The sequence below is a fragment of the Thermobia domestica genome, chromosome 1, assembly GCF_964235325.1.
Source record: "Thermobia domestica chromosome 1, izTheDome1.hap1.1, whole genome shotgun sequence".
Classification (NCBI taxonomy): Eukaryota; Metazoa; Arthropoda; class Insecta; order Zygentoma; family Lepismatidae; genus Thermobia; species Thermobia domestica.
The window spans coordinates 169,803,427-169,829,458 of NC_137454.1; the positions used below are offsets into that span (position 1 = coordinate 169,803,427).

The 26,032-nt window shown below is 35.6% G+C and overlaps 1 protein-coding gene across 9 annotated transcripts in view; it reads left to right on the forward strand.

Annotated features, from left to right (window-relative positions):
- Positions 1-26,032, forward strand: part of Nt5b (5' nucleotidase B) — a 267,108-nt gene that overhangs the window by 152,468 nt on the left and 88,608 nt on the right. Inside the window, exon 1 of one of the 9 annotated variants that reach the window (XM_081766584.1) lies at positions 18,632-18,711. The exons of 7 other annotated variants lie outside the window; for them this stretch is intronic. In XM_081766584.1, coding sequence (XP_081622710.1) covers positions 18,647-18,711 — 65 coding nt within the window. In that variant the 5' untranslated portion in view covers positions 18,632-18,646. Of the gene's footprint in view, positions 1-18,631; positions 18,712-19,013; positions 19,129-26,032 lie in introns of those variants that run through there. One more of the 9 variants, XM_081766565.1, reaches the window with a different exon arrangement.

Here is a 26,032-nt window from a genome sequence, read left to right on the forward strand (position 1 = left end):
AAATAATAATAATAATAATAATAATAATAAATACCTCGAGACTGCGGAATAATATAGACGAGTTACCGAAAAATAGGACATAGCTGATAGTTATCCCGTGTCAGGATTTTAAAGAAACTAGGAAGAAAAGATTTTATTTTCTTCGGAGCATTGCCTTCACCGAACCAGCTCGAAAAGCTACCGCAGATAAACCCATACCATGAAGTTCAATTGAACAGTGTTTGGAGTGGTGGATCAAGATTAGCATCAATGTCCCGTTCCGACGAACGTGTAAAGTTCTGTTTCCACAAGAAGGGCAGCTACCAGAGTGGCTATGAAATTCGGTCGTGATGGAGTTATGGTTTGCATCGACGCAAGCAATGTTCACTTTAAGTTTGCGATATTGTTTTACGTTGTGTTACACTTCGTAGATTTTGCAAAGGTTGACACGAAATGACCCCATGGTATGTTTATGCAATTGTTTCTCCTGGTTTGTCATAGTGTTATTCGTTGTTTATACCGGCATAATAACGGTAGAGACCGACTAAAATATTCGGAATAATGGGCCACTTTTCAAACGATGGACGTCTGGACGTGTGCCAAAGTTAATAATGCTTGTTGTCCTGCTGCCTCGGCTCAGCGTAATTACTTATAGTTTCTGAAGAGAATTACATGAATTCTTTATCTTTCCTATTTTTTCTTAAACAAAATGTTGCAAATGGAAAGTTATTTGTTAATTCTCGAAAAGTATTCTAGAATATGGAAGAAAGTAAAACTTAAAAAAATAAAAATAAAATAAAGAATTACATGTACAGTAAAGAATTAAATGAAAGAATTAACATATGTTCATTCTTAAGCGTATTTTTGTACACTCATCGTATTTCAAATCTACTTCGAGATTATTGGAAAAGCTTGATTAGGCCTATACACTGTACAGTCTGCTGTAAATTCCAGTTATGTTTAAAGCTACTTTCCGGAATACTTCAGATAGACTTGGGACGTAATATTGAGTACAATTTAACTACTTTAGCCAGAAAAGTAAAAGAAACAAGGTTGTTGTTATTAGAGAGAGAGAGAGGAAAAGGAAAAAAAAACCACACCCTAGAGTAAACTACCTTTGTGAATTTTTCAGGGTAAGTACGTTATGCCATTATGTGAAGTTATTAATGAAATAAGGAGTTTTTGAGAAAATCGTCAGAGTAGAATTCACCCTCAAAAATAAACTATCCCTTGTGAAATTTTCAGGACAAGTGATTTACATATATTGTCACAGATTATTAATAAAATATTTGTTTGTTAAATATTAAAAAAAAAAAAAAAAATCGTCGGTAGAAACATATTTCCAAGAGTAAACTACTCTGTGAATTCTTTGTAGGACAAATGAGTTACGCTGTATTGACAGGTTATTAGTGAAACATTTGCTTATTAAATATAAACAGAACATTAAAAAAATACTTATAACACAGTATGGGGATGGAATCTAGGCAGAAAATAATCATTTTCTCTGATCCAACATTTCACTCTCAAGTTATTGCTTTCTTGTGTCATTACGACCAATTTCCTGTAGATTATATCTCTGAAATAACGCATTTGTGCACCAAGGTTTCTCTATAGGTTTTTTTCACGTTTTCGTGTGGAGATTCACTTTCCAAAGTTGTTTTCAAATATCATGTGTATATATTATACTTACTTATGTTCGTGTAAACAAGAACGAGAAATGTTCGAGACCCTAGTTCCAGTTATATTCTGAAAGCATTAGAAAATCGCCCACGTAGTCTAAATTATTGTAACAATACTTAAAATACGATGAAAGCAGGATAATTTTAAAATATGTTTATTAAACTTAAATCACTCACAATACTTATCAGCTCGACCTCTTAGATCACCAGAGTAAATTTTTATTGAGATTAGAAGTTGAACTTTTATTCTGGCCGTCTTATCTCTTACCCAATATACAGTTTAAATTGAGTTATGCATGCCTCACTTGGTCTTGAACGTGAACTCGCGGACAAACTGAGTAGAAGACAAACTTTTTAATTTATTGAGCGATGTATGTTGGCTATACTTCGTATGATTTTGAATGTTGTTCATTTGGTAATATATTACTTTATTTAGCTTTGTTTTATTCATTTGTCAGGTATTTCATAGAAGTGAATGAAGACTAGTGCCCACTCGGAATCGAACGCCCAGTATCATGCACAACAAACAAAAATGATGAATATACTATACGACTGCAATGTTCACTTAGAGCTCCTTCGTGGATAAGCGGTTAGCGTACGCGCCTTTGGCGTGGGAGACCCGGGTTCGATTCCCGGCGGGAACTCATGTGGTTCGGATTCCACGTTAGTCAGTAGATCCCGTCTCATACCCGCTGCTGAAAGGGATATTAAACTCAAATCAAATTAAGCTGTATTCACTTAACCCTTAACAGTTCACTACCTTTTAAAATTATCAAAAAAATGTGATATTTGCACTATGTTGTCTATTTGGTCTGTATATCATCTGAAAGTATCTTTCTAAATTTTCCCGCCAATAGTTTTCGAGAACTGAGTTGTGTCCAAATGGTTACTTTGCACAGTTTTCCGTAAAGTGTTATTTGAATAGTTATAGCCATATGGTAACATAGTTCAATAAAAAATAGCACACTGTTAAAAATACTTTCTTAAATCTGATAAACTGTTTCTTATCTGTGCGCCGAGATCTTTTCTTAGAAACAAAAGTATGAAACTCTTATCAATGAGAAATGAAGAAAAGTAGATGAGGTTGTATAAAACAAAACGAAGAAAATATACTGTTACTTTCCTTGTGAATGAGATTTGCCAGATCTCATTTCCAAGAAAATATTGTCTCGGTGCACAGATAAGAAATTATTTCTCAAATTTAAGAAATTAGTTTTTACAGTGTAGTCTCACAAGAAAGGAGAAATAAATGAAACATGGTAAGAGTTGTTTACTTTATAGGATTTAATATCTAAATCTGGAATATCAACTGTATAAGAAAATGTAAGATACTAGCTATGAGCCCACATACAAAAAGTAATAACCTTACATTTCGCTGAAAATACTGCTTGAACAAAATATAATATCCAAATATATGCGTAGTTTTATAGAGTATTTTTTATTTCACTTCTTATATTTTTAAATTTGAATACATCAACGTAATGTAACAATGATTTAGAGGTCTACAAAGAATATCAATTACCAAGTGGCAAAAACATTCCTAATCGTGATACATATACTTACAGATGGAACTGCGTAAAGCAATTCTTTACCAAGTCAGACATAGTTTGGTGTCACATTTCACTCATATTATTCTTGTTACTCCCGACTTACAATAGTATCTTCCTTTAGATGTGTGGGCTGGCCAGTGAGCAACAAAATCTCTCCTTCTACTATCACATGGTCGCATAGCAACAGGTCGACATATTTTCACTTTGAGGTTCGCCCAAGCTTTCTAAAGATGGTCTCCCTCGTTTAGGCCTTCTGCATGATACTAGTGCGGATGCAGTATAAACCCGAAACACTTTAAGATGTTTGGGTGATTTCCAAATACGTAACACTTTCTTTTATAAAGTAACCAGCTATATACAAAGCTAAATTTAGCATGTAGCAAAAATTCTAAGACACCATCGTTTGGATTTAATTAGTGTACGCAAAGTTTTATGAGTATGTTTGACTTGTCCAGACCTCTCACACATTTGCTATAACGTTTGATGATATCAGGACATGTAACACGCACTTAACTTTCTTCCGCTTTGTCATACCTCTTTACATACTCTAGTGGCTGAATTCCTGCTACCATGCTACCGATCGTTACGCGCTTATTGTCTACCCACTTTAAATGATGATATTGTTACCACTATAATGATCATAATTTCCTCTTCCTTTCTTTGACTAAATCTTATCTTCTTCCACAGGGCATCCTCATAAACGATTTTGACTCATTGTTCCAAGAGTTGAAATTTTCATTACATCCTTCAAAAATTGCATTAATTTCACACTTGTAAAAACATATCAAAGTCCACAACTGAAACCTCAGGATCCTCTCTTGAATGAGGATGGTGATTTCCCATCCTTTCTAAGCAAGACGAAGCTCCACCTCAGTATGCATTATGTTCACCCCAATGGCTTGATAGATCATTTCCGGGACACTGGATAGGGCGACGGAGACCGATAGAGTGGCTACCACGATCCCCAGATCTTACGCCACTAGAGTTCTTCCTCTGGGGCCATCTGAAGAACCTGATTTATCACGCACACATCCGTGATATCCACCATCCGAAGCAGCGAATTTTACAATATTGTGAAACCGTCGACCCGGACACGCTGTTGCAAGTCCATGCGGATTGGCAGAGGCGCTTTGCAGTTTGTCTTGCTCAAGAAGGATAGCATATAGAGCAAATGCTGTAATACCAAATTTTCACCCTTTGTGACAAATAACTTCTGAACCAATAACGGTAGGTGAAAAAGGACTGCATCACTGTTTCCCTCAAACTGAGGTTGTGTCAAATGTCAATATATAATCCCATGCTGAGCCTCTGTATGAAATTTAAAATTTAACTAATAAACATAGTACTATGTTTCTTTTTCACGTTAGATTTTCTATAAAAATATCAAATAATATATCATTATAAGCTAGCCGAATAAACTGTATTTTTTCTGTACAAAGTATACGTTTGATCCATTACCGAACAATGTAACCGAATGGTTACATAATATATTTTTATCATAAATAGTAATCAATTGTTGATATTATGCCGTTTTTATACTTACGCATTGTTAGACAATGACTTACAAACAAGAACATATCGAGAAAAATAAAAACATAAACTTCTTCCCTTCAGCATTTAATATTTTCTATTGTCTTCCAGCACTGTTTGCTAAAGAACAACATATCCACACACTGCTTCCCGCGTAAAATTCATCGGAGTTGTTAAAAAGAGAGGCAATAGCTGCTCTCCCATCGCAGAAAGTGTGTACACAAATAATTGCTACGAATAATACCGGAATATAACACTCTTCAACGTAATAGGTAAAATCAAAAAATGTGTAGCCAAATGGTTACGAAAACTCGTTAAGAGTTAAAGGAGCGCTGATTAAATTATCATTTCCATTTAAGAGTTCTTCATGAATCATAATTCTTCTTACTTTATGACTATAATTAATAGATCACTTAATATCCATTCTTTATATACGGTTTATTTCCTGTAAATTGGGATTCAGTTTGAAAGAAAAGTATAGTGTCGTTTTACACCAACTTTAACTTTCTTGTTTGGTAGCATATAACATGAACTTCCTCCTTAAAGACCAGTTTGACTATTTTAATTGTCCTGTGAATCACTTGACCTTGAGGGCTATTCATCTTGCATGCAGCCAGGCTTTATCCCAAAGTACGGTCACAACATCACACCCTGGCATGACATACTTGAAGATGAAAACTTCTGCCATACAATCAATATATTTGCTGTGTATGCTAGTGTGGATGAAATAGGGTCATTTGCCCAAGTGTCTATTTCCTCAAGTCTCTAAACTAGAGTCATTTCCTAAAGTGGTTATCTTTTTTCTTAATCTGATGATCATCAACCGAAACAGAAGGGACACCTGCTGCATTCTTAGCAAATACCAGAAAGGGGATGGATGGTTTCGCTGCAGGCTATTATGAAATATCTCCGATAGACAGGGTTGCAGTGTGTCACATAAAATTGTGTTGCTTTTAAAAATATGGTAAACTAAGCATAGTTGAAACTAGTTCAACTGAAAAAGAAGCATAAACTAAGACTTTACAATATAAAATGTCTGTTTTACAATAAATTAACTGAACTTTTCTTTAAAAACATATCACAACCTAAAAGTACTGACTAAATTATCTCAATGTGAAAGCGAAGCAAAAATAAGAAGTTATGTTGATTAAGTATCGAATTTCTATTGACGCCGTTATTTTATTTTTTAGCCTAACGTCTTATGATTATGCACCGAGGCTAAAGGACACAAGCATGAGACGGATCACAATGCTGGAGTAAAGGAAGTTGGAGAAAACGGTAGGATCCGAGAAAACCAACGCACACGGTGCTCACAACAAAGCCTACTTTGCTCGGGCTGGAATTGAACCAGGAACCCCACGAACCAGAGGGTTGACGCCATTAGGACCAAGTTTTCAAATACAGTAAACCCTCGTTAACACGAATTCCAAGGGACTGAAAAATCAGGAGTTCGTGTTAAAAGAATTCGTGTTAACCGGGGATCCAAATGTTATTATTCGAATACATTTTCTCCATGCATACGCACTACAGTATACAGACTATGCATACCACTACAGTATATTATGTATGTCATAGAAAACACTAGAGATGGTATCGAGACGAGACTGAGTAGTCTCGGTCTCGTCTCGGTTCCAAATTCGAGACGAGACCAAGACTATTCTCTGTCTTGATATCATCCACCGAATTGTATCGAGACGAGACTGAGAGTTTCAATCTCGTCTTGATTTCGAAAAGCACTCCTCGGTCTCAAATTCGAGTTAAGATCGAGACTAGTTTCGGTCTCGGTACGATCCTCTAAGAAGTGAAAACACTACAGTAAGTTTATTATCCTATCTTCGAAGATTAAAAAAAAAAAAAAGTTTCCACGCAGAAAATCCAGGTCAAGTTATAAAATTGATAACTCCTCTAGCAGGGTGAGTACTTCTAGTAGCGGAAAGGTATTTATGATTGTTGTCACCAGTTTGGAGTTACAGGGGAGAGGAGATGTTTTGTCTCGAGCAGTCGCCAGTTCGTCTGCCAAGCACCTTCATGTTCAGCGCTTGACGGAGGACAGAATCAACACCTCATAAGAGAGGACAGAATCAACACCTCATAAGAGAGTGCTTCTGGTTTTTCTCTTATTTACAAGGCAATTTTCGTCTGTATAAATACTGTATGACAAAAACTGATCTGGAGTGAAATCTGAAATAAGAAAAATTATCTAAAAAAAAAAAAGAATTGAAAGTTCGTGTTAAATCAAAACCTTTACTGACTCAAGGGACTAAAAATTAGTTCGTAATTCGTGCTAACCGAAATTCGTGTTAACCGATAAAACTTCCTATAAAATAACGTACAGCAATGACGGGACCAAAATTTTGTTCGTCCTAACCGAGTGTTCGGCTTAAGCGAGTTCGTGTTAACGAGGTTATACTGTATATGCTGAATAAATCAGTTTTATTATTATTATTATTATTATTATTATTATTATTATTATTATTATTATTATTATTATTATTATTATTATTATTATTTCGAAATAGATGTTCAATTTTAATTTAAAGTTACGTTCTTTGGTCAAATGTTTTGTTATTATCCTACGTACTAGGCATAACTCTTACTAGTAGTTCTATCAAAATTTCCTTCAATCTTAATTAAGAAGAAAAGACAATATTAAAATAGTATCTGGTACATAGTTTGTGCTGCACTTACTAATCGTAAGATTCCGAGTTCAAATCCCGAGTCCTGGTTAGGCCATCCAGGCAAGCGTGGATCCAAGGTGGGGGAGGGATCGGGCGACTTGGATTAAACTTTAATTACTACTTAAATAGAATGGATTTCAGATTACTTAAATTTTGGAAAAGTGACAATCTTAATGTGTGGAGGAGGGTTAATTTATAGGCATTACCTTACATCGCTTCCAAATGTTCAGAAAATTTTTAACAGGCTACAGTATATACTTATCCAAATAAAGGGATATTTTAACCAAACCGTGAAGGAAATGTAGAGACGATTACTTCAAGCACCACACCATAACTGCATTGGACAGGAGATTTGGATGAGATCCCCGATTGTATTTTATACATTCCCAATGTTTTCCAGAGTGGGGTATTGTATTGCATAGTGTACCTCAATAACTTTTGAAAGGGGGAGATAAGATAAAATTCCAAATATTTTATTATTTGTAAATAAAGAAGGAAAATCAAATTTACTTATTTTAGTTAAATAAACAAATAATGGGGAGAGAGAATATCGGGATTTGGTATTTGGAACCTGAATATCAGGGAGTGGAGAAAAAGTATGAAGAGTAGGCGAGAAGAACGATGAAAATCAATTTGCAATTTAAAACAGTTAAAAAAAAAAAAAGTATCTCAGAAATGTGAAAATATGATTTTTATCGTTCGTCCCACATACTCTTCATATTTATGTGGAGAGGGGGAGTATCAGGAAGAGAAGTGAACATGCGCTCTACAAAACACAATAGGAAGATATTATTATTATCACAGTTATTACATATCCTCTCCCATCGAATATTTCTGCCAAAGCCTATGTAGTATATAGACCTATAGTCAAATTTAACTTCTCTCAATTACGCTCAAAGGCTATAGGAGACATTGATGAATGAAAGAATGAAAGAAACATGCCATAATTAGAATTTATATATAAAAAATATGGTACATTTGAAAATAATAGGGTATTATGCGAAAATTTCTATAAACTTATTTAGCAAATAGTCCGAAGAGAAAACGTTATTTAAGCAAAATTCAGTTTTTTATAAACTATAAAAGTATCTATAGTACATAAAAGACACATAAATTAACCAATCTCTGGTAAGGTGCACTGCTGGGACATAAGCGATACAGTTGAGTTGGATCAGACCCACTGCTGCTTCAAATGGAAAATGTTGAAACGACAAGTTTTAAGCAGAGCGTTTCTATTTTAGTAATTTAGGTTTCATGTAATAAACTCTGCTTCTTTCAGAACAGGAAAGTTACCTATTACTCTGAAAAATTAAAAAGAAAGAAGGAACTTCGAAAGATTCATAAAAGTAACGTATAATTCGAGGGTAGTTCAACACTAATATAACGCCAACATGTCTGAATAAAACGCCGACATGTACAATCTCGAAGATTACTAACATAATAGTTGGATTAAGTACATGAGAGTATTACACTTGCAATACACAAGCTTCAGAAAAAGAAAAAAGTTTGGTGCTGGTGTGTCCAAACAAGTAATTGAGTATATTCTTCATTTACTCCTCCGATCTACAATCAATTGCTGGAATATCTTGCTCTAGTGAAGTTTTCTCCTGATGGTACACCTTCAATAAGTGTCGTCTGCTCGAACTTGCTCTTATAGGTAAATACTGAGAAATGGGTGACTGGTGTGAAATAAATCTTCTGTATAAGAAATATAGATACAAAGCCAGTGCGTTTTCATCATACGATGCACAAAAGTGTAATTGGAAATGTTATTTCGGATTCGAAGTACATTTGTTGAATATACTCACAACTTATTGCAATTAACTATTTCCCAAGTAATTTCTAACAAGTCTTGTTCTCTTTCTGGAACAGAGACAAAGTCGTGTCACTTCCTGAAAATTAATGTGAAAACAGTATTACATCACCCATACTTCCTCCTGTAATTTCATGTATTTATACATTTTGACTGGTTGATGAAATCTGCCTTCTTTATGAAAGAGTTTTAAAAAATCAGAAAACTACTCTTGAAAGAAACAGACACAAGCCTACTCTATCATTTGTAACTTCATATCTACCTAACCTACAAAAATGTATTATATATCAAACGAAATGAAATTTTACTTCGAAAATATTTTGTTATAACTTTCAAGACCGTAGAGTTGAACGTAAAGTAAGAAATCAAGGAAAGCATCATTCTTCTATAGACAAAGGCGGCCAAATTAGGTATGGCAGCCATATTTGCTGAAGCTTAAAGCGCACTTCCAGGATATGCCTATACTTGATGGAAAGAAGCTGCCCTGCAAGTTTAATTAAGTTACTTTTTTTTTTTTTTAGTTCAGACTCCTACATACTGGACTAAAAAGTTTGCACTTAATTAAACTTCTCAAATATATATCAACCTACAGACCAAACTGCTCAAACTATAAACTTGAAATTTGGACAATATGTAAGATTTATGACATAGGGTACTACTAAAAAAGAATTTTTGGAAATTCGACGGGGAAGGGGGAGAAATAGGAATGGAAATTAACTTAATAAGATGGCCATATCTCCGAATTCCTTAAAGTGACAGATTTGAAATTTGGTATTGAGATTTCTCATTTAAAATAATGTGATACTTTTTTTTCAGCGTTTTCTGATATTTTACTAAAAGGGTAAGAAAAGAAATGGAAAGTGGAAAAGAAGTGGGGGTTTGCAATTATTATATATCGATATTTCGAATCTCTGAAGGTTAGAAACATCTGATATTTTAATAAAAAGAGGAAGAAAAATGGTGGGGAAAAGGTAGGGAATGCAATTATTATGATAAGATGTCACTATACGTATTTTTTACATCTGGCCTAGAAGAAAAGAAAAAGGTGAGGATCACAATTACAATAAGATGTTCATATTTTTGGATCCCTGAAGATTAGAGGCATGAAACTTGGTATTTGAACTGAAATTCGGTACTCTATAGGTTCATGGGATGTAAACCCGTAGGCCGGTCTAACGCAGGTTTGGGGGCAAAGTCGCCTGGTACTTGAAATTATCAGTGTATTTCGGCATTCAGGATGGTTAGAGAAATGAAAGTTAGTATTTGAACTGAAATTCGGTGTGCTTGTACGTTTATGAGCTGCGAGACAGTAGGCTGAACATATGCAAGAGTCTGAGGGCGAAACACCTAGCTAGTCGAAGTATTACTATTATTAGGATCACGTAGTGGTACTTATAAGATTACAATGTTAGTACATACGTCCGTTACTCCACACGATAACTTTTGAACGAATGCGAATTTTTAAATTCTGTTTTTTGCCATAGATAGATAGAGTGATTATCTCGAGGGAGTTCGTTGATGGAGGTGATTTGCCTACCGGAAGTAGTAGAAATGAGCCATTTCCGGTTTCCACATTTATCAGAGGAAAAACGGAAATAGACAGAGATAAACGGTTTTCGGAAATCAATTACAAATTTCAAGGACAACTTTCATCTTCATCCTTAACACCCTAGTGAAATCGCAAGTTGTAGAAATAAGACACATCTTCTTTTATCGTTGATCACTATATAGCAAAAACAGTAATATATAGCGAAAACCTGTTTTCGTAATCGATTAAACGTTTCAAGGACAACATTCATCTTCATCCTTAACATTCTAGAATAACCGGAAGTAGAAGTTACTCTCTTCCGTTTATAATGCTGATCACTGTAAATTAAAAATGGTAATAGATAGCGAGAAGCAATTTTCTTTAATCAGTTAAGTGTCCCAAGAATAGCCTATATTCCATTTCAACACTAATCTTTCTACTCACACCGGAATTGAAAGAACCATGCTACAACTTCCAAATTCAATATTAAATGACAAAATATTACGTAATCCTCTTTACGGATTATAATAATACATTCATATCTAGGGATCCCGAAAGTTAGAAACATGAAACTTGATGTTTGAACTGAAAATCGGTATGCTTGCAGGTGTATGAGATGTGAGGCCGTAGGCTGAGGAAACACGGCGGTTTCTGGGCGAAGTCCCCAGACAACCGAAGGCTAGTTATTAAATACATATTTTATCGTATTCTGATTATACATACAGTAGCAGAAGTTTCTGTTTTCCTTACAGGAAGATAAAGTGTAATAAATACAATACCGGAAATTTAAATTGTCACACTCGGCACTTTATGTATAAATAAAAGGAATTTTCAATATAATAAATATGACCTTCTTTTTGCTCTTGAAATATGTGTTCCCTTATTTTTAACTAAAAATCTATGTACTGAATTCCACATCTCCAACTTAAGCGAATCTTCACATTCGACAGTCTCTGAAGAAAGGAAGAGAAGTTTGAATATTATAGAAATGTCTCCGCTAGAAACGGCATTTTTGAAAGCGCTAAAAATACGTATTCTCTTATTATAAAGAAGAGTTTATATGCTGAGTTTCATCTCTCTAATTTCATGAATGTGTGAGATACTGAATTCTTTTTTTAAAAAAGAAAAAAAAAAACTTTAAAAACCTCTTTATTTCCCTTGGAATACGTGCTCCAAAAATCCTTTCTTATCTCTTGCCTCCGTAATAAAAGGGATAGGCCGTAGGCCGGGAGTGCTCAAATAAAGGCCTCTGTGTGATCATGACACAAATAAGAAACCTCGAGTGCACAAAATATGATGCAAAGATACTCCATTGTGTAAAACAGTTTTTGGCAAGTGATTTTTTTTTTTTTTCAAAATCACCATCCTCCACCCTCGAAACAAATATTGCATTATCACTGAACACAAGATTAGTTAATTTATTTCGCGCTGGAGAAGAAAACAGAATTTGGAGATAGGTCAACATATTACGTGTCACGTCTTTATACTTTCATATTGTCAGCATATTCTTTAAAAAAGTAAACTGCTGTTCTCTATTAACATATGATATCATTTTCAAAGTAAACAGCAAGAATAATTGTGCATAAATGAAATTCAAGAATCCTATTTTAAATTGTCTAAAACTGGTACACAAACAAACTTAAATTTTCCCCTTCACGAAAGTTACACATTTAGCGGCACTTATACTGTGGTGCTAGCCGGTGATGTTCACTATTCTCTTTTTTATAGGTGCTAACTAAAAATGGGTAAACGTCAATTAAAGACATATCGTGGATATAAAATTTACTATATAATAATATTACGTATATGTTATACTTCTTGCTATTTACCTTTTCATACAAAACATCTTCCCGTATTTTTCACAAATCAAAATGTGGCAATTAATCGTGTTATAATAAACGTCTATTATATTTCTTGATATTTGCCTCTCTATGTAACAGGAACAATCTCTTATATAGCCATAATTTGTAAAACAAATCTAACCATGACAACGCAATATCGAATATTGTGTGCTCGCAATACCATAAGCACTTTATTTCATTTCTTTGTGCGCTAGTGGAGTACACCCGAGGAATATTCTGTCAAAAATTTCAGTTTATTTTTACCTAAAGAAGCATGATCTAGGCGATGATAAGAGAATCACTTCCATTCTTGTATATAATAGTACTATATAGATTATGGAATTAGTGTTACCCAACATAATGTCGAGAGAGAATTTTTGAGATGACACCGAACTCTTCCAAAAACTCATTTTTTAAGACAACACTTTCAAGCCTCCTTTTTAAGACGAAACAGCCTTAAATCTCTTCTCTTGGCTAATAGGCCTACTATTCTTAATCGTTGTTATACTCTACGCATAAAACATTTTGTTTCAAACAATGGAACATTTAATATAATCTCCTTCAATACAGCTCATTTGAATTATACTGTACATAACCTGAGAAATTAATGTTATTTATTTAAGAATTCGTACGTACTGTGTATCGTTTGTAATTAATTATTCTCTTCTTCTTAAATCTTTTAAGCAATAAAAGAAATCCAGTTTGTACCTTGAATTGCTCAGATACAATGTTTTGCCTTCGTAATATGGAAAATATGATATCTAACTTGTGGCAACCCTGCACATATTTTATCATATATGAAAATCTCAACCCCCGTTCTGGCCATTAGCCAATATTTTCGCGCCTGTGATGGATTTCCAGTTCATGATCAATAGCAAGATAAGACACTTGAGCAAATGTCCCACATTTTAATAGTTGAGCAAAACACACTTGAGCATCTGACCTGATACCGTGTGGATAACAGTTTTGTATGTAAATTTAGAGAAGTGGGTTCTGGGTTAGTTTACTGTCTCAAAATGAGTTAGATGGCGATGCGGTGGCTCAGTGGTAGAGCGCTTACCTTTGTTGGGTGGGATCCCTCGTTCGATCCACGGCCAAGTTATTGTGTGATGGGTTGTGAACAACATTGTGTCCGTTGATTTTCTCGAGATACTCCCATTCCTCCCCCACTCTCCTTCTATCAATTCTTCCATCATCATTTACTTGTCTTAATCATCTGTATCCCTTATCCTAAAGGGCCTGAAGGATGGGACGTCTAACAGAAATATTTCATTTCATTGTTTTCCAAAATGATTTAGTTTCCTGATTCAGAAATGATTGGAATATAATCATTTTTTTTCTAATCTAAACATTAGAATGCTATCAAGAACAAGCAGCCAGCATACATTCCTTATTCTATTAATAAGCCGGAAAACCTTGCGTTTGAATTGTGCTAGAAGAAACTCTCCCGATCAATGATTTTTCCTAGTGGGGCAGAGAGTCTAAGTTTCTTTTCTCCAACGTGGAACATTCCTTGTAAAACTCTAGAAATAAATAACTAAAGTTGTACTGTAATTATTATGATTACCGAGTAGTTCCTTAGATCGATATGCATTTTTAATTTCAAAATCGAAATTCAGAAATTCAAACATTTGAAATATTGTTTTAATGAATATAGAATTCTTACAATAAAATGTAACTGTAACTACGACGTTCCCATTACAATATAATCAGTCAGTCATGCAGTGTTTTTTGAAATCTAATAAACTAAACTTGAAATTGGAGTTACCGGCGTAGTCAGTTTTCATAAACCTTATCCCAGAAAATTTTGATCTTAGTAAAATCAATATACGTATAAAAGGGTTGCACTGGGACATTATTTGTTAAAAACACATGGCTTGCAAAAGAATGACTTGTAACTACAATTCATCTTAGCCTGAGGGGTGGGCGATTGACCAACTCCGGGGATAAAGTTTACCCGGAAATATATCTAAAAGAAACAGTTAGGGATGGGCATGAGCGAGATCGAGCAAGTTTTCTTTGAAACTCGACTCGACTCGACTCGACTCGAAACAAACATCTTTGAGCTCCAGTCGAGTCGAGCCAAATCGAGCTAAATCCTGTGTGTAGTTTCAAACACTCTCTTCAAGTATCCTACATAAACAATATAATTATCCATGATACTACTACTACTACTACTACTACTACTACAATTATTATTATTATTATTATTATTATTATTATTATTATTATTATTATTATTATTATTATTCCTATTATTATTGTAACACCGTGTATAACCATGAAAGACAGGCGGTGTGTATCTGAATACTAAAAACTAGTTGACTGCCGATCTCTGTTATCAAGAAGTTTTCAGGAGGTAAGGACATCGTTCACGAGGTTCTGAATTTGAGTTCCGGAGGAGCAATATTCGAGCTCAAGCCAGAAGTTGTTAAAAGTTATAGGGCGCCGGCAAAACATGTTCAAAATTGCTCGGCCCGGGTTTAGGGTTGTTAACGGCACGAGCGGCTCGACTCACAGCTCATTCACTATCGAGCCGAATAGAGAAATGAGCCTAACCACCTGCTCACCTACCGAGCCGGCTTGAACCGATGTCTTCTGATGGTTCATCTCAACCGAGTCTGTTCGAGCCATCAACTCAGTTGAGCCGAGTCGAACCGAGCTGATAGACTCGTTTCAACGGAGCTGACTCGAGTCGGTGGCTCATCCCAACCAAGCCGAGCCGATTGACATCACTACCCGGGCTGGACTTCTACTTGGTCTCAAAAATTAGACCGTGCAGGTCTGTCTTGATGGTAAGACCTACGGTATATACTTATATTGGTGGTCACGACATTTAAGGCTGTCTCGTTATAAAAATCTACGTCATCTCGTTATCGAGACGAGACAAGATGCGAGTAGTGTCCCCCTCGTGAGCAACACAAAAAGTATTCCACATTACTGCTTACATTTCTAATGACTTTCGCTTTCCAGTCATGATTTCAAAACTAGCTGAACGAGCGAGCCAGTTATCAAACTCGACTCGACTCGAAACTCGACCTCAGAAACAGTGACTTGGCTCGGAACTCGACTCGAGAAAATTACTTTTGACTCGACTCGAGTTTCGAGTCGAGTTTTAGCTCGATTGGTGCCCATCCCTAGAAACAGTAGTTTGAACTAGTCTAGAAAAGTAAAGAGACTAATGTATGGCAGTTGCCTATTACGTACTCAATAAAGGAGGAGTGAGAAAAGTAATTATCAGTGTAGAAAATGCTCACGCTGCTTTTGTTTTCGAAGAAAATAACAAATTACACATATTTGTTAAATTTCTAACTTTTGTAACTGCCTCTTTTCCTCCTCGAAAAATATTGCTCAATCATTTTCAGCACAGCGTCTGCAATTATCCCATTAATGATAACCAATGCAATACATATTCTTTACCCACCTTTGATGCGTGGGGTTTCTGGTTTGATCCCAGTCCCCGCCAAGTAAGCTTTGTGGTAAACAAACTCCGCGTGCGTGGACTTTTTCAGGGTTATCTCGTTTCCTCCCACTTTCTTCTTTCTATCATTTTCAATATCTTCCTTAGCCTCGGTGCGTAATCGCTGAACCTTAAAATAAAATAATCACATAATCGTGGAACCCCCCACATACCCTCTCACAGAGAGAGAGAACACCGAAAATGATTATTTTCTAACGAATTGGTAGCTCATTGCAGAAAGCTTAGAGATGATACAATGCATTAAAATTTTCGTAAGAAATGTATAGGTGTTATTATGTAACTTGGAGTCTTATTACTATGGCCCGGAAGTTGAGGAAAATCCTCTTTTTTACGAGTGTCCGAAGACAAGCCTTAGCATAATGTATGTTCATTTTGGGTCATTGTAGGCCAGAAAATGGTGGGTTTTATTTGTCTTTTTTTTCTTTTTCGGCGTTTTTTTGTTTATTGGTCTTTTAAAAAGCTTTTCATAGGTCTTAATGTCTTTTTTTCACTTTATCTTTCAAGAATAAATTCACTGGCCATTAACTTGAATCACCACCACCTCTTAAACATCTTTTCTTCAGTAAAGAAAATTCAAAAGATAAGACATTCTTCAAAGACTGGACTGATAAGACCAGATCTGCAACAATCACAAGTCAGATAAGGAGGAGTAACAATGTCTTCCAGCAAGGGGGATGAGGGTGGGGAAGTTTTCTTATTTTAGTTTGTACTTCAGTTTGTGGAAGAAGGACAGACCGTTAACCTACAAGAAACTTGTATTTCTTGAGTATGATATTCATTAGATATGTAATTCTAATTAAATTGAGTCTTATTTTAACGTCCTTTTTTCAGTTTTTAGGTCCTTTTTTTTAGATATCTTGAGGTCTTTTTATAGGTCCTTTTTAGGCACTTTTTAGGTCTTCAACTTCCGAGCCCTACTTATTACACACTCTTAATGTCTGAATATCAAATTTATAATTCTATAAATAGATCTTATACATTTCTGGAAGATCTAAGGAAAGAATGGCGAGCAGTGATTTGTTGTACGAGATGTATTAGAAAAGTAATGAGACTGGCAACACTGTACACGAACCGAGAATGCTGATGCCGTTCCAGACACAAGTGACCAGATGGCACAAGTCCTTTTCAGAAGTCCCAGAAAAAGTAGAAGACTACTCTAATGTGGGAATACCTTCAACCTTAAAAACGAATGGCAATGCGAAAAGAGTAAATTCTCTTCTGCTCTCAGATAGTTGATTGACATTAAGAATGATCAGTGTTCAGTTAAATTTAAATGTGTTTACCGTTCATCAAATTTTAACACTGATTTAACATACGGTGGCACGTGTGCGACCGGACATTGCATGCACTTGGATGTTGAACCGTCACACGAGCATTCCTGTGGTTCCTCATCCCCTATTCGTCGAATCTCAGTCCCTACTACTTCTTTTTATTCCATTTGCTCAGAAACCACTTGAAAGAGCGCCATTTTGGTATTTTGGATAATATCCAGAAGAGCGTAAGCGACGAGCTGAAAGCTATTCCCAGCACTGTCACGAAGAATGAAAACAACGCATCCATCGCTGTGTAGCTACCCAAGGGAACTATTTTCAAGGGGATAACGTTGGTTTGTAAAAATTATAAATTCATCGTTAACAGATAATCAGTTTCATTACTTTCCTAACACATCTCGTATAGGATATGATCTGACCAATATGGCGTATAATATAAATTTAATATTTGAGAATTATATATTTATATCTATGGTATTATGCATGTACGTAAATCTAAAATATAGCACGGTTTACTAAGTACCAATATGAATTTAAAAAACAGAAGTTTAGTAATTATGCATGTGAACTTAACCGAGAAACAGATAAAACAAATTGAGTTACGTAAACGAAAACTAGCTGAACTACAAGTGCACTCACTGTGATCATCCGTGACTCCCAGAGACACGTACACTTTTCTCTGTAAAAGTAAGAATTTACTTTTACTAGTACTTTTCATATACATATATATATACATTCCATAAAAGTTAATTTTTCCTAATTATACATATATTTTAAAAATCAGGGGCTACGTCTGAACTATGCATCCAAAACGAACAATGCATTTCTTATGGCACGCATTCCTTTAAATATTTTTCTTCCACAACTGCTTAAAATTTCATAATTCATTGTGTATACTTCATTTCTTATGTACTTGTCTATTACATAATAACTGATACTTGAATTTGTAACGTCATGGCAACGACTTAGTTTGATTGATTACGTTATTTTTTTGTGTAATTTCATAAGTTTTATTGTAAAGTTCTACGCATATTTGTTCGGAGTTTTAATATATTTTATAACGTAACTGTACTTTGCTGGTTTTAACTATAACTAAAATCTTAATAGACTACACATGTAACGTTAATACTGCTTTAATAAGTAACTGGTTGTGCAAATGAAAGTTACGATTGCTATTGGTTGCTCAGCATTTAGCAAGGAGAAGGCAAGAACAAATATTTTCATTACTGAACCTGACTAATGTAATCTGAGTAGTGAGCCCATTTTGAAGCATGAAGAGATAAGAAAAGACCCAGCATGAGTTTACACTCGATTGATTCGTTTGTTTTGCCTTACAAGAGGCATAAGAGTGCCGAAAATAGGTAGGAAACTTTTAAAATTTTATTTCGAGTATGTTTTATATGTTATGAAAATGAGGAATTTTGACACATTTAAGCGTTACATTTCTATAGATAACCTGGTAACGCTGCAAATGATTATAGAAATTTGATATATGTAATGAGTTAAAAGTTAGTGTTGTTGTAATTAATATTATTTGCTTTTATAAAATTGTTAAAGGATCTTCTGTGAAATTGTTAATGAAAGTACAAGTATTTGTCAAATATGTGCAGTTTAATATTAATATTGTAGATATATATGCATCAAAAATTGACAGATTATGTGAAAGTGATTATAATTCACATTTGTATTTATTAAGACTATAGTCTTAAAATGCAGATGGAAGATTTTTATGCTGTTCGGAATGCGTGTCCACAGAAATCTTGCTGGGGACATAACAAGTAAGAAAAATTGTATTCTTTCCTTACACGTCTACTATCAGATCTTAAAAATACAGGAAGTAAACTTAGTCAAAAGTAATATTAATAATTTTAACATTAGAATTAATGTAGAAAATGCAATTTTTATTAGCAAGGGCCTTTAGCGTGCTCCTGTAATCCAGCTCTCTTGAAGGCTAGACAGTATGGTGGGGAAGGACTATACGGCTTGTGTGTAGCCCGCTCCCCCAGTTCTTTGTCACCAGAACTGGAAGTCACTACTACTACTACTGCTACTTATATTGAGAACAGAACCCAACGAACCCCTGCGGGGCTTCTAACCCGTTCCTACTATTAGTACTACTACTACTATTGCTACTAACTACCACTACTACTGATACTACTACTGCTGCTGCTGCTGCTGCTACTACTACTACTACTACTACTAATACTAAAGCTTCCTTACCACAAGATTTACATCTTAAATCTTTATAACATACTATTCCGATTCATTATGAACTAATATGAATCGTTAGAATCACTATGATTCGTTAAAAATCACTGGGGGGAGCGGGCTATACTCAATCCGACTATACTGTAAGGCAGGCCCGTAGCTAGGGAGTGACCAGGACAGTATCTTTCAGGAGAAATGTTCCGGGGGGCACTGCTGGTGTTATTCTATTTATTATTATATTATAGACATTTTGGTCTCCTCTGGGTGCACTCTCATAGCTCCGGGGGACAGTGCTCCCTATAAAACAAGTCTGAAACACTATAAGAAGACCAGAAGGCTCAACGAACTCCGAAGCTTTCATTTATTTGTATATGCAGTGCAGGGTTGCCAACTTTTCTTAAGAAAAAATCAGGACGGGACATTCGGTGTTAGACCGGACATCCATCACTGTATGTAAAAAATAACTTTATATCTTAACATCGAAGAACAGAATAATACTCCACAGCACAGGTCAATGAAAAAAATGCGATTGCGCGCCAAACCAAAAGTGAAGCAGAAGATGCCGACACTACTGCAGATCTGGCAGACGGCCGGTACCCGGTATAGTTAGCCTCGCAGCCACCCGCTGAAGTAAACACTAGTGCTACTGCCACGGTGGTACTGGTCGCTTTTATGTACAGGTTGCAAAATCGATATTTTTACATGGAATATACTATTATAATCTGCTGGATTATCAACTCAAAACAATTAGGGAATAACTATAAATTAAAAACGAGCACCTATTTTTTCATGAGTCAAATTAAAACATAAATGTGTTAAATTGATTCTATACATAAATCTTGCGTGTAAAAGAATAAGTTATTCCTTTGCAAAAATGGCCCAGTAAAATATTAATTAACTTTGACACTCGATAAATCGGGACAATATGCGTCCCGACGAGTGTCCATTGGGACGCGGGACGAATAACTCAGAAATCGGTACAGTCCGGACAGAATCGGGACGGTTGGCAACCCTGATGCAGGGTGTATCAAATAGGACTTGACAACTTTGAAAACTTATATTGATTTATTCATTTATCTTACAGACATGGTTTTTGTGTCATTTTGTAGCAAAATACTTCAAGTTTTGACTCACGTAGTAGACTAGTTCAGAAACAAGCCACCGGAAAAGCTAGTGGCAATTTCCAGCAAAGATGGCTGCCCTTACTGGTCCCGAGCGTGCTAGCTGTGTATTTTGGTTTGAAAACGTAATTTTCATACAAAGTATGGTAAAGATCCTCCCAGTAGGCCTACGATTTAACAGTGGCATAAGTGTTTTAACTGAAACTGGATGTTCCATAAGACACAGCAAATCTTCAGGTCGTCCCCGCATGTCTGAAGACGTTGTAGAGCAAGTGAGACTTCAGATGGGATGTGTGCCGCACCACCAATGGAAGCCATATTAAATCTCTTTCGGTACAAGGTAAAAAAAAAATGTCTATTTTGCTACAAAATAACACCAAAATCGTGTCTGTAAGCTAAATAAATGAATCAATATGAGTTTCCAAAGTTGTAAAGTCCTTTTTGATACACCCTGTATATGTTGGAAAAAGAAGCAGTTAAGAATGTTAGGAAACTCAAGTTAGTTTCCCGAAAAATCATCTCGTCTTCCTCCTCCCTCTCTCACTGATCTACCTACAGGGCTACTGTGAGGATTGATCTTGCATGATGGCCTATGCACCCGCCAACTGTACGGGGTTCAAGCTCCGATCGTCGTACAGAGCCCACATTAATAATAGATCCCGTCCTTTATAATTTCGGTGTTTCGTGATGACCAAAACACAGTGAATTAAAGTAGTGATTTCAGGGTTGTCACATACTGCTATACACTAATAAAGTTCTTTCAAACTTTTGCCTTATATGGGAAGGGAGAGTATGAAAGGTGGGTAAAAAGTTTAATAATACAAAGCGTATCAACAAGTAAGGTGAATTTTCTATTTACTGAAAAACATGTAGAGATAAATATCTGAAACCCTATCATGTTTGACACATAATATCACACTAACATTCGACATATGAAGCATTGGGGTCCTAATATGCATTCCAACGTGACACCAAATCGTACATGCCCTTTGCAAAGAAATGTTGCTCCAGTTCCCTGACCAGATAAAGCTCGATGTGCCTCTTCCAGTGTATCGTAACGCCACCCATGGAGGTGTTTCTTTAGGGATCCAAACAAATAGTAGTCGGAAGGGAGTAAATTATGGCTATACGAAGGATGATCAAGAATTTCCCAGATGAAAATCAAGAACAGTTTTATCGTGCAGTTACAGCACACCTCGTAGTGCTCCTTTTCGTTTCTGATGTATGGCTGCTTTCAGCCTACCCATAGTTTGGCAGTACGTGTTCGCAGTAATGTTCATACCCTTTACCAGAAATTCAACGTAAATAACACCCTGACGAACCTAAAACACAGCAGTCATTGTTTTGACAGATGTTGTAGTCTTGAATTTCTTGGCCGGCGGTGACGACAGATGTTTCCATGTCATGCTCTGATGTCTGATTCAGGTATCCATAGGAATATTGGGTCTCCATCGCCCGTTATGATGCGATGAAGGAATGAATTTCCAGGGGCATATATAGAAGGTAATGACTTGGGGGAGGGGCATCCAGAACCTAGATTATGATAGGTATATCATGGGTTTAGAAATTTTCAAAAATACATTGTGTCCATAAACATACTACCATGCTTTAAAGTGATATTACGTCGCTTTGGATAATCGTATTTAAATAAAATTGGTCACATTTGAAAGAAAAACTCAAACATTTTCACTATACCTAATAGACATTGAATTTGAGCCCAACGAGTGGCGATGCAGACATCAATACGATCTGATGAAATGGACTGAGTAGCAGCACTGATACGAACTTGCACTTCTTGCAGGTTTTGAAGCAATGGAAGTGCATAGAGAACAATCTTTTACGTAACCCCATAAAGAGAAATCACAGACTGAAAAGTCAGGCAACCTCGGTGGCCACTTGTAGAAAACATTATCATTATTTCCGCATTGACAGAGTGTCTCCCTGAATGGCCTTCCTTTGATGCCATATGCAGCCACGATCCACAAAATCACGGTACTACTTCAAAATTTACGTGTGTGTAGGAGCTTGATGTTGAAACCTTCGCCTAAAAGCACGTTGAATCGGCACCAGTGGTGCGTGCTGTGGTATTCCAAAACACACCAACTTCGTTTTTGTGGGATCGCCATCCTTAGAACTTATTCTTTAATAACAACACAAGATAACAAAAGGAAATAAATTTACGTGAGCACATTATGGTGTAACAATGCAGAAACATAAAAGCTTTTCAAGTGACTTCCAATAGAAACAGTAACTGCCTGCTAAATATCCAACAATGAACCCATATCGAATAATCACAAAGTAAACATGAGTAGATTTAGTTTTCCTGTATTTGATTCCTTCCATTATTGATATTGTTGCCCATTGTTGACATGCAGAAAAATATTTGAGTTTTTTCATTCAAATGTGACCCTTTTTTATTTAAATACGATTATCCAAAGCGACGTAATACCACCTTAAAGTATGATAGTACAGTAGGACGTCGATAATCCGAACGCGGTTCCTAGAAGCTTTTTACATTTTGTCTTAGCGCTAGCGATTAACAAACAATAAGGTTGTCCGTTGGCGTTGTGTGAAGTCAGTGTTTTTATAAAAGTCCATTCATATGTAATTGTTTGTCATACATATTTTGTATTTTTCCTTAGGCCTATACCAGTTAAGTTTTAAGTAGAAGTTACAAGAACAGTGTAATTTAGTGTACGAGCAGGTTCTTTAGAAACATTAAATGCAATTAGCCTTACGTACGGTATTGTAATTACTGTATGTACTGCATAACCACAGTATCGATAAAAGAGCATACCGTACAGTATATTTAAGCCTAAATGGCATTTTCTTGGTCATTTTCGAAAATCCCCACAATTTGAAAATCCGAACTACCTGTGATCCCCATTAGTTCGGATTTTCGACTTCCTACTGTATTTTTATGGACACGCTGTATATAAATAATATAAATAATACCTTCAATTATTTTCGTCAAAAAACTGGGGGCGTAGGCTCCCCGGCTCTGGGCTAGATCCGCCACTGTAGAATTTCTTTCTTGGGCGTATCAGAGAAATGCTTACTCGAGGGTGTTTTGGGTCTCACTCAAATGTTTTGGCACTCAGCGTGCACATACTTGCCTGAAGCCAAGTTGGTCAAGGGTGATACTCCTTACTGAACCATATGAGATTTGCAATGTCATGCAAACCCTCTTCTGTCTTTACGAATAATCGAATCGACGTCACATATATTCCTGTCGGCGATGGACGTTGCTGGTCTGCTACTTCTGTCATCATCTGTCACAGTCCTCCTAGTGATGGGCAGTGGGAAGGAAAATTAAAAGTGGAAAATTCCGGTTTTTTCCCCCTGGCATATAAATTCCCGAAAGGAAATTCATTTCCATTTCTTTACTTTATTTTCAACATTATAAGAACCATATGACTAATTATTTTATATTCATTTGTTATCATCTACTTCTAGGATTTTAGTAATTTAGAGGTTAAAAAAATAAAAATTCGTTGACTGTATAATATGATTTCTTAGGTTTTACTTCCATTTGCACTAAAAAGTAGCAAAGTACTAATTTACAAATGATGAAAATGAACCAATTTGTAAAGTACCGTAATGTAGAAATAGAGATGAAGTACCATTAATACTCCCCGAACCACCGTTAGTAATAGACGTAGGTCTGTGTGCTTCTCTTATTCGAATTTCTGAATAGATACTCGGACTTCTCTTGCATTAAATTAACGCATGAAATTTCGAGAAATAGATAGGATGAAAGGTCGTGTGTGGCAATGTTACATGCAAAATTCTAAAGATTAATCAGTATCTTGCAAATATTTTGGACATAAATATGTATGCGCAAATATTGATAAAATGGTGAGACGTGTGTTTTCTGGCAGTTGCCCAACCTAATTTGTTTATAATATTTAAAATTTTAATGTGTTTATAATATCAGTTGTAGGGTCAAGTTTAGAAAATGCACTTACATTTAACTTTCAACTGTTTAACGGTGTAAAAGTATGGGACATCCTATACCATTTTTTTAAAAATATGTTTACTCGCATAAAACGTATTGTAAATAAATTTACATTTATGCGTACTCTATAAGTATAATAAATTATTGATAACATGATACCGTTTAGAATATAAATTTTAAAGAATCCTTTGGAGACAACAGTAATAAATATACTGTGATAAAAAAAAAAAGAATTTAATTTTGAAACCATAATATAGTAATAGAATGCAATTTTCTTTGTGTTTGTACATAAATTCCCGGAATATTCCCAAATATTTTTCCAGGAATTTGCCCATCACTGTCCTTCTACACATACGAATGCGTTGCACCACACACAAGTTACATTTGTTTCTGCGACTTAACACAGTCTCTCTATAGACCTCCACCAATTCTCGACAAATGTCAGATAATTTTTCCTTGATCCACAAAGAACGAATAACACCGCACACCTCCTCCTTAGAGTAATATTCAAGTCGATGCGCCATCTTTAAATTGCTCTAGATATTAGACAGGTTGAGCCTTTCAGGCGGTACCATTCACTTTTCCCCATCATGTATCTAAGGCGGGAAAATCCCGTGAAAGGGATTTTTTGGTAAAAATTTCCCTTTTTCAACGTTTAGCCCCTCTGTACCCCCCTGTTTTAACGCAGAAATCTGAAAAAAATCTGGTAAATACTACTCGGTGGACTGAATGTTTGTGCACAATTTCAATCTTCTAGGTGCAAAAATAAACCGGCAAAAAATAATACCGAAAATGTCCAAAATTCCCCTATACAGAAGTATATTTTGATAAAAATTCCCTGACACTTCCCTAATTACCCTAGGGCCATGTGTTGCACATCATTCTCTTCAGAATAGAACTGCCTTTCAGGCGGTACCATTCACTTGTCTCCACCATGTATCTAAGGCGCGAAAATCGCGAAGAAAGGGATTTTTGGTAAAAATATCCCTTTTTTCAACCTTTTGACTCTCTGGATCCCCCCTGTTTTAACGCAGAAATCTGACAAAAAAATCTGGTAAATACTACTCGGTGGACTGCATGTTTGTGCAAAATTTCAATCTTCTACGTGCAAAAATAAGCCCGCCAAAAATACTTCACATAAACCCCCCCAAAAAAGTATTACACGAAAATATAAATTTTAGACTTATGACGTCATCACCTTCTATGTCTCGACGCAGGAAGGTGTGAAACCATACGTAATGTCTTTTACAATGCCTCTGGACTTGAAAAAAAAAACGGACGAAAAAGCTCAAATAGGAGAGTTATAACGCAATGTACCATGAAACACCCTGTATGGTACAAATTGTACCATGGGATCCCCAAAGGGTTAAAAGATGCTCCTGGTTCTAGTATGCC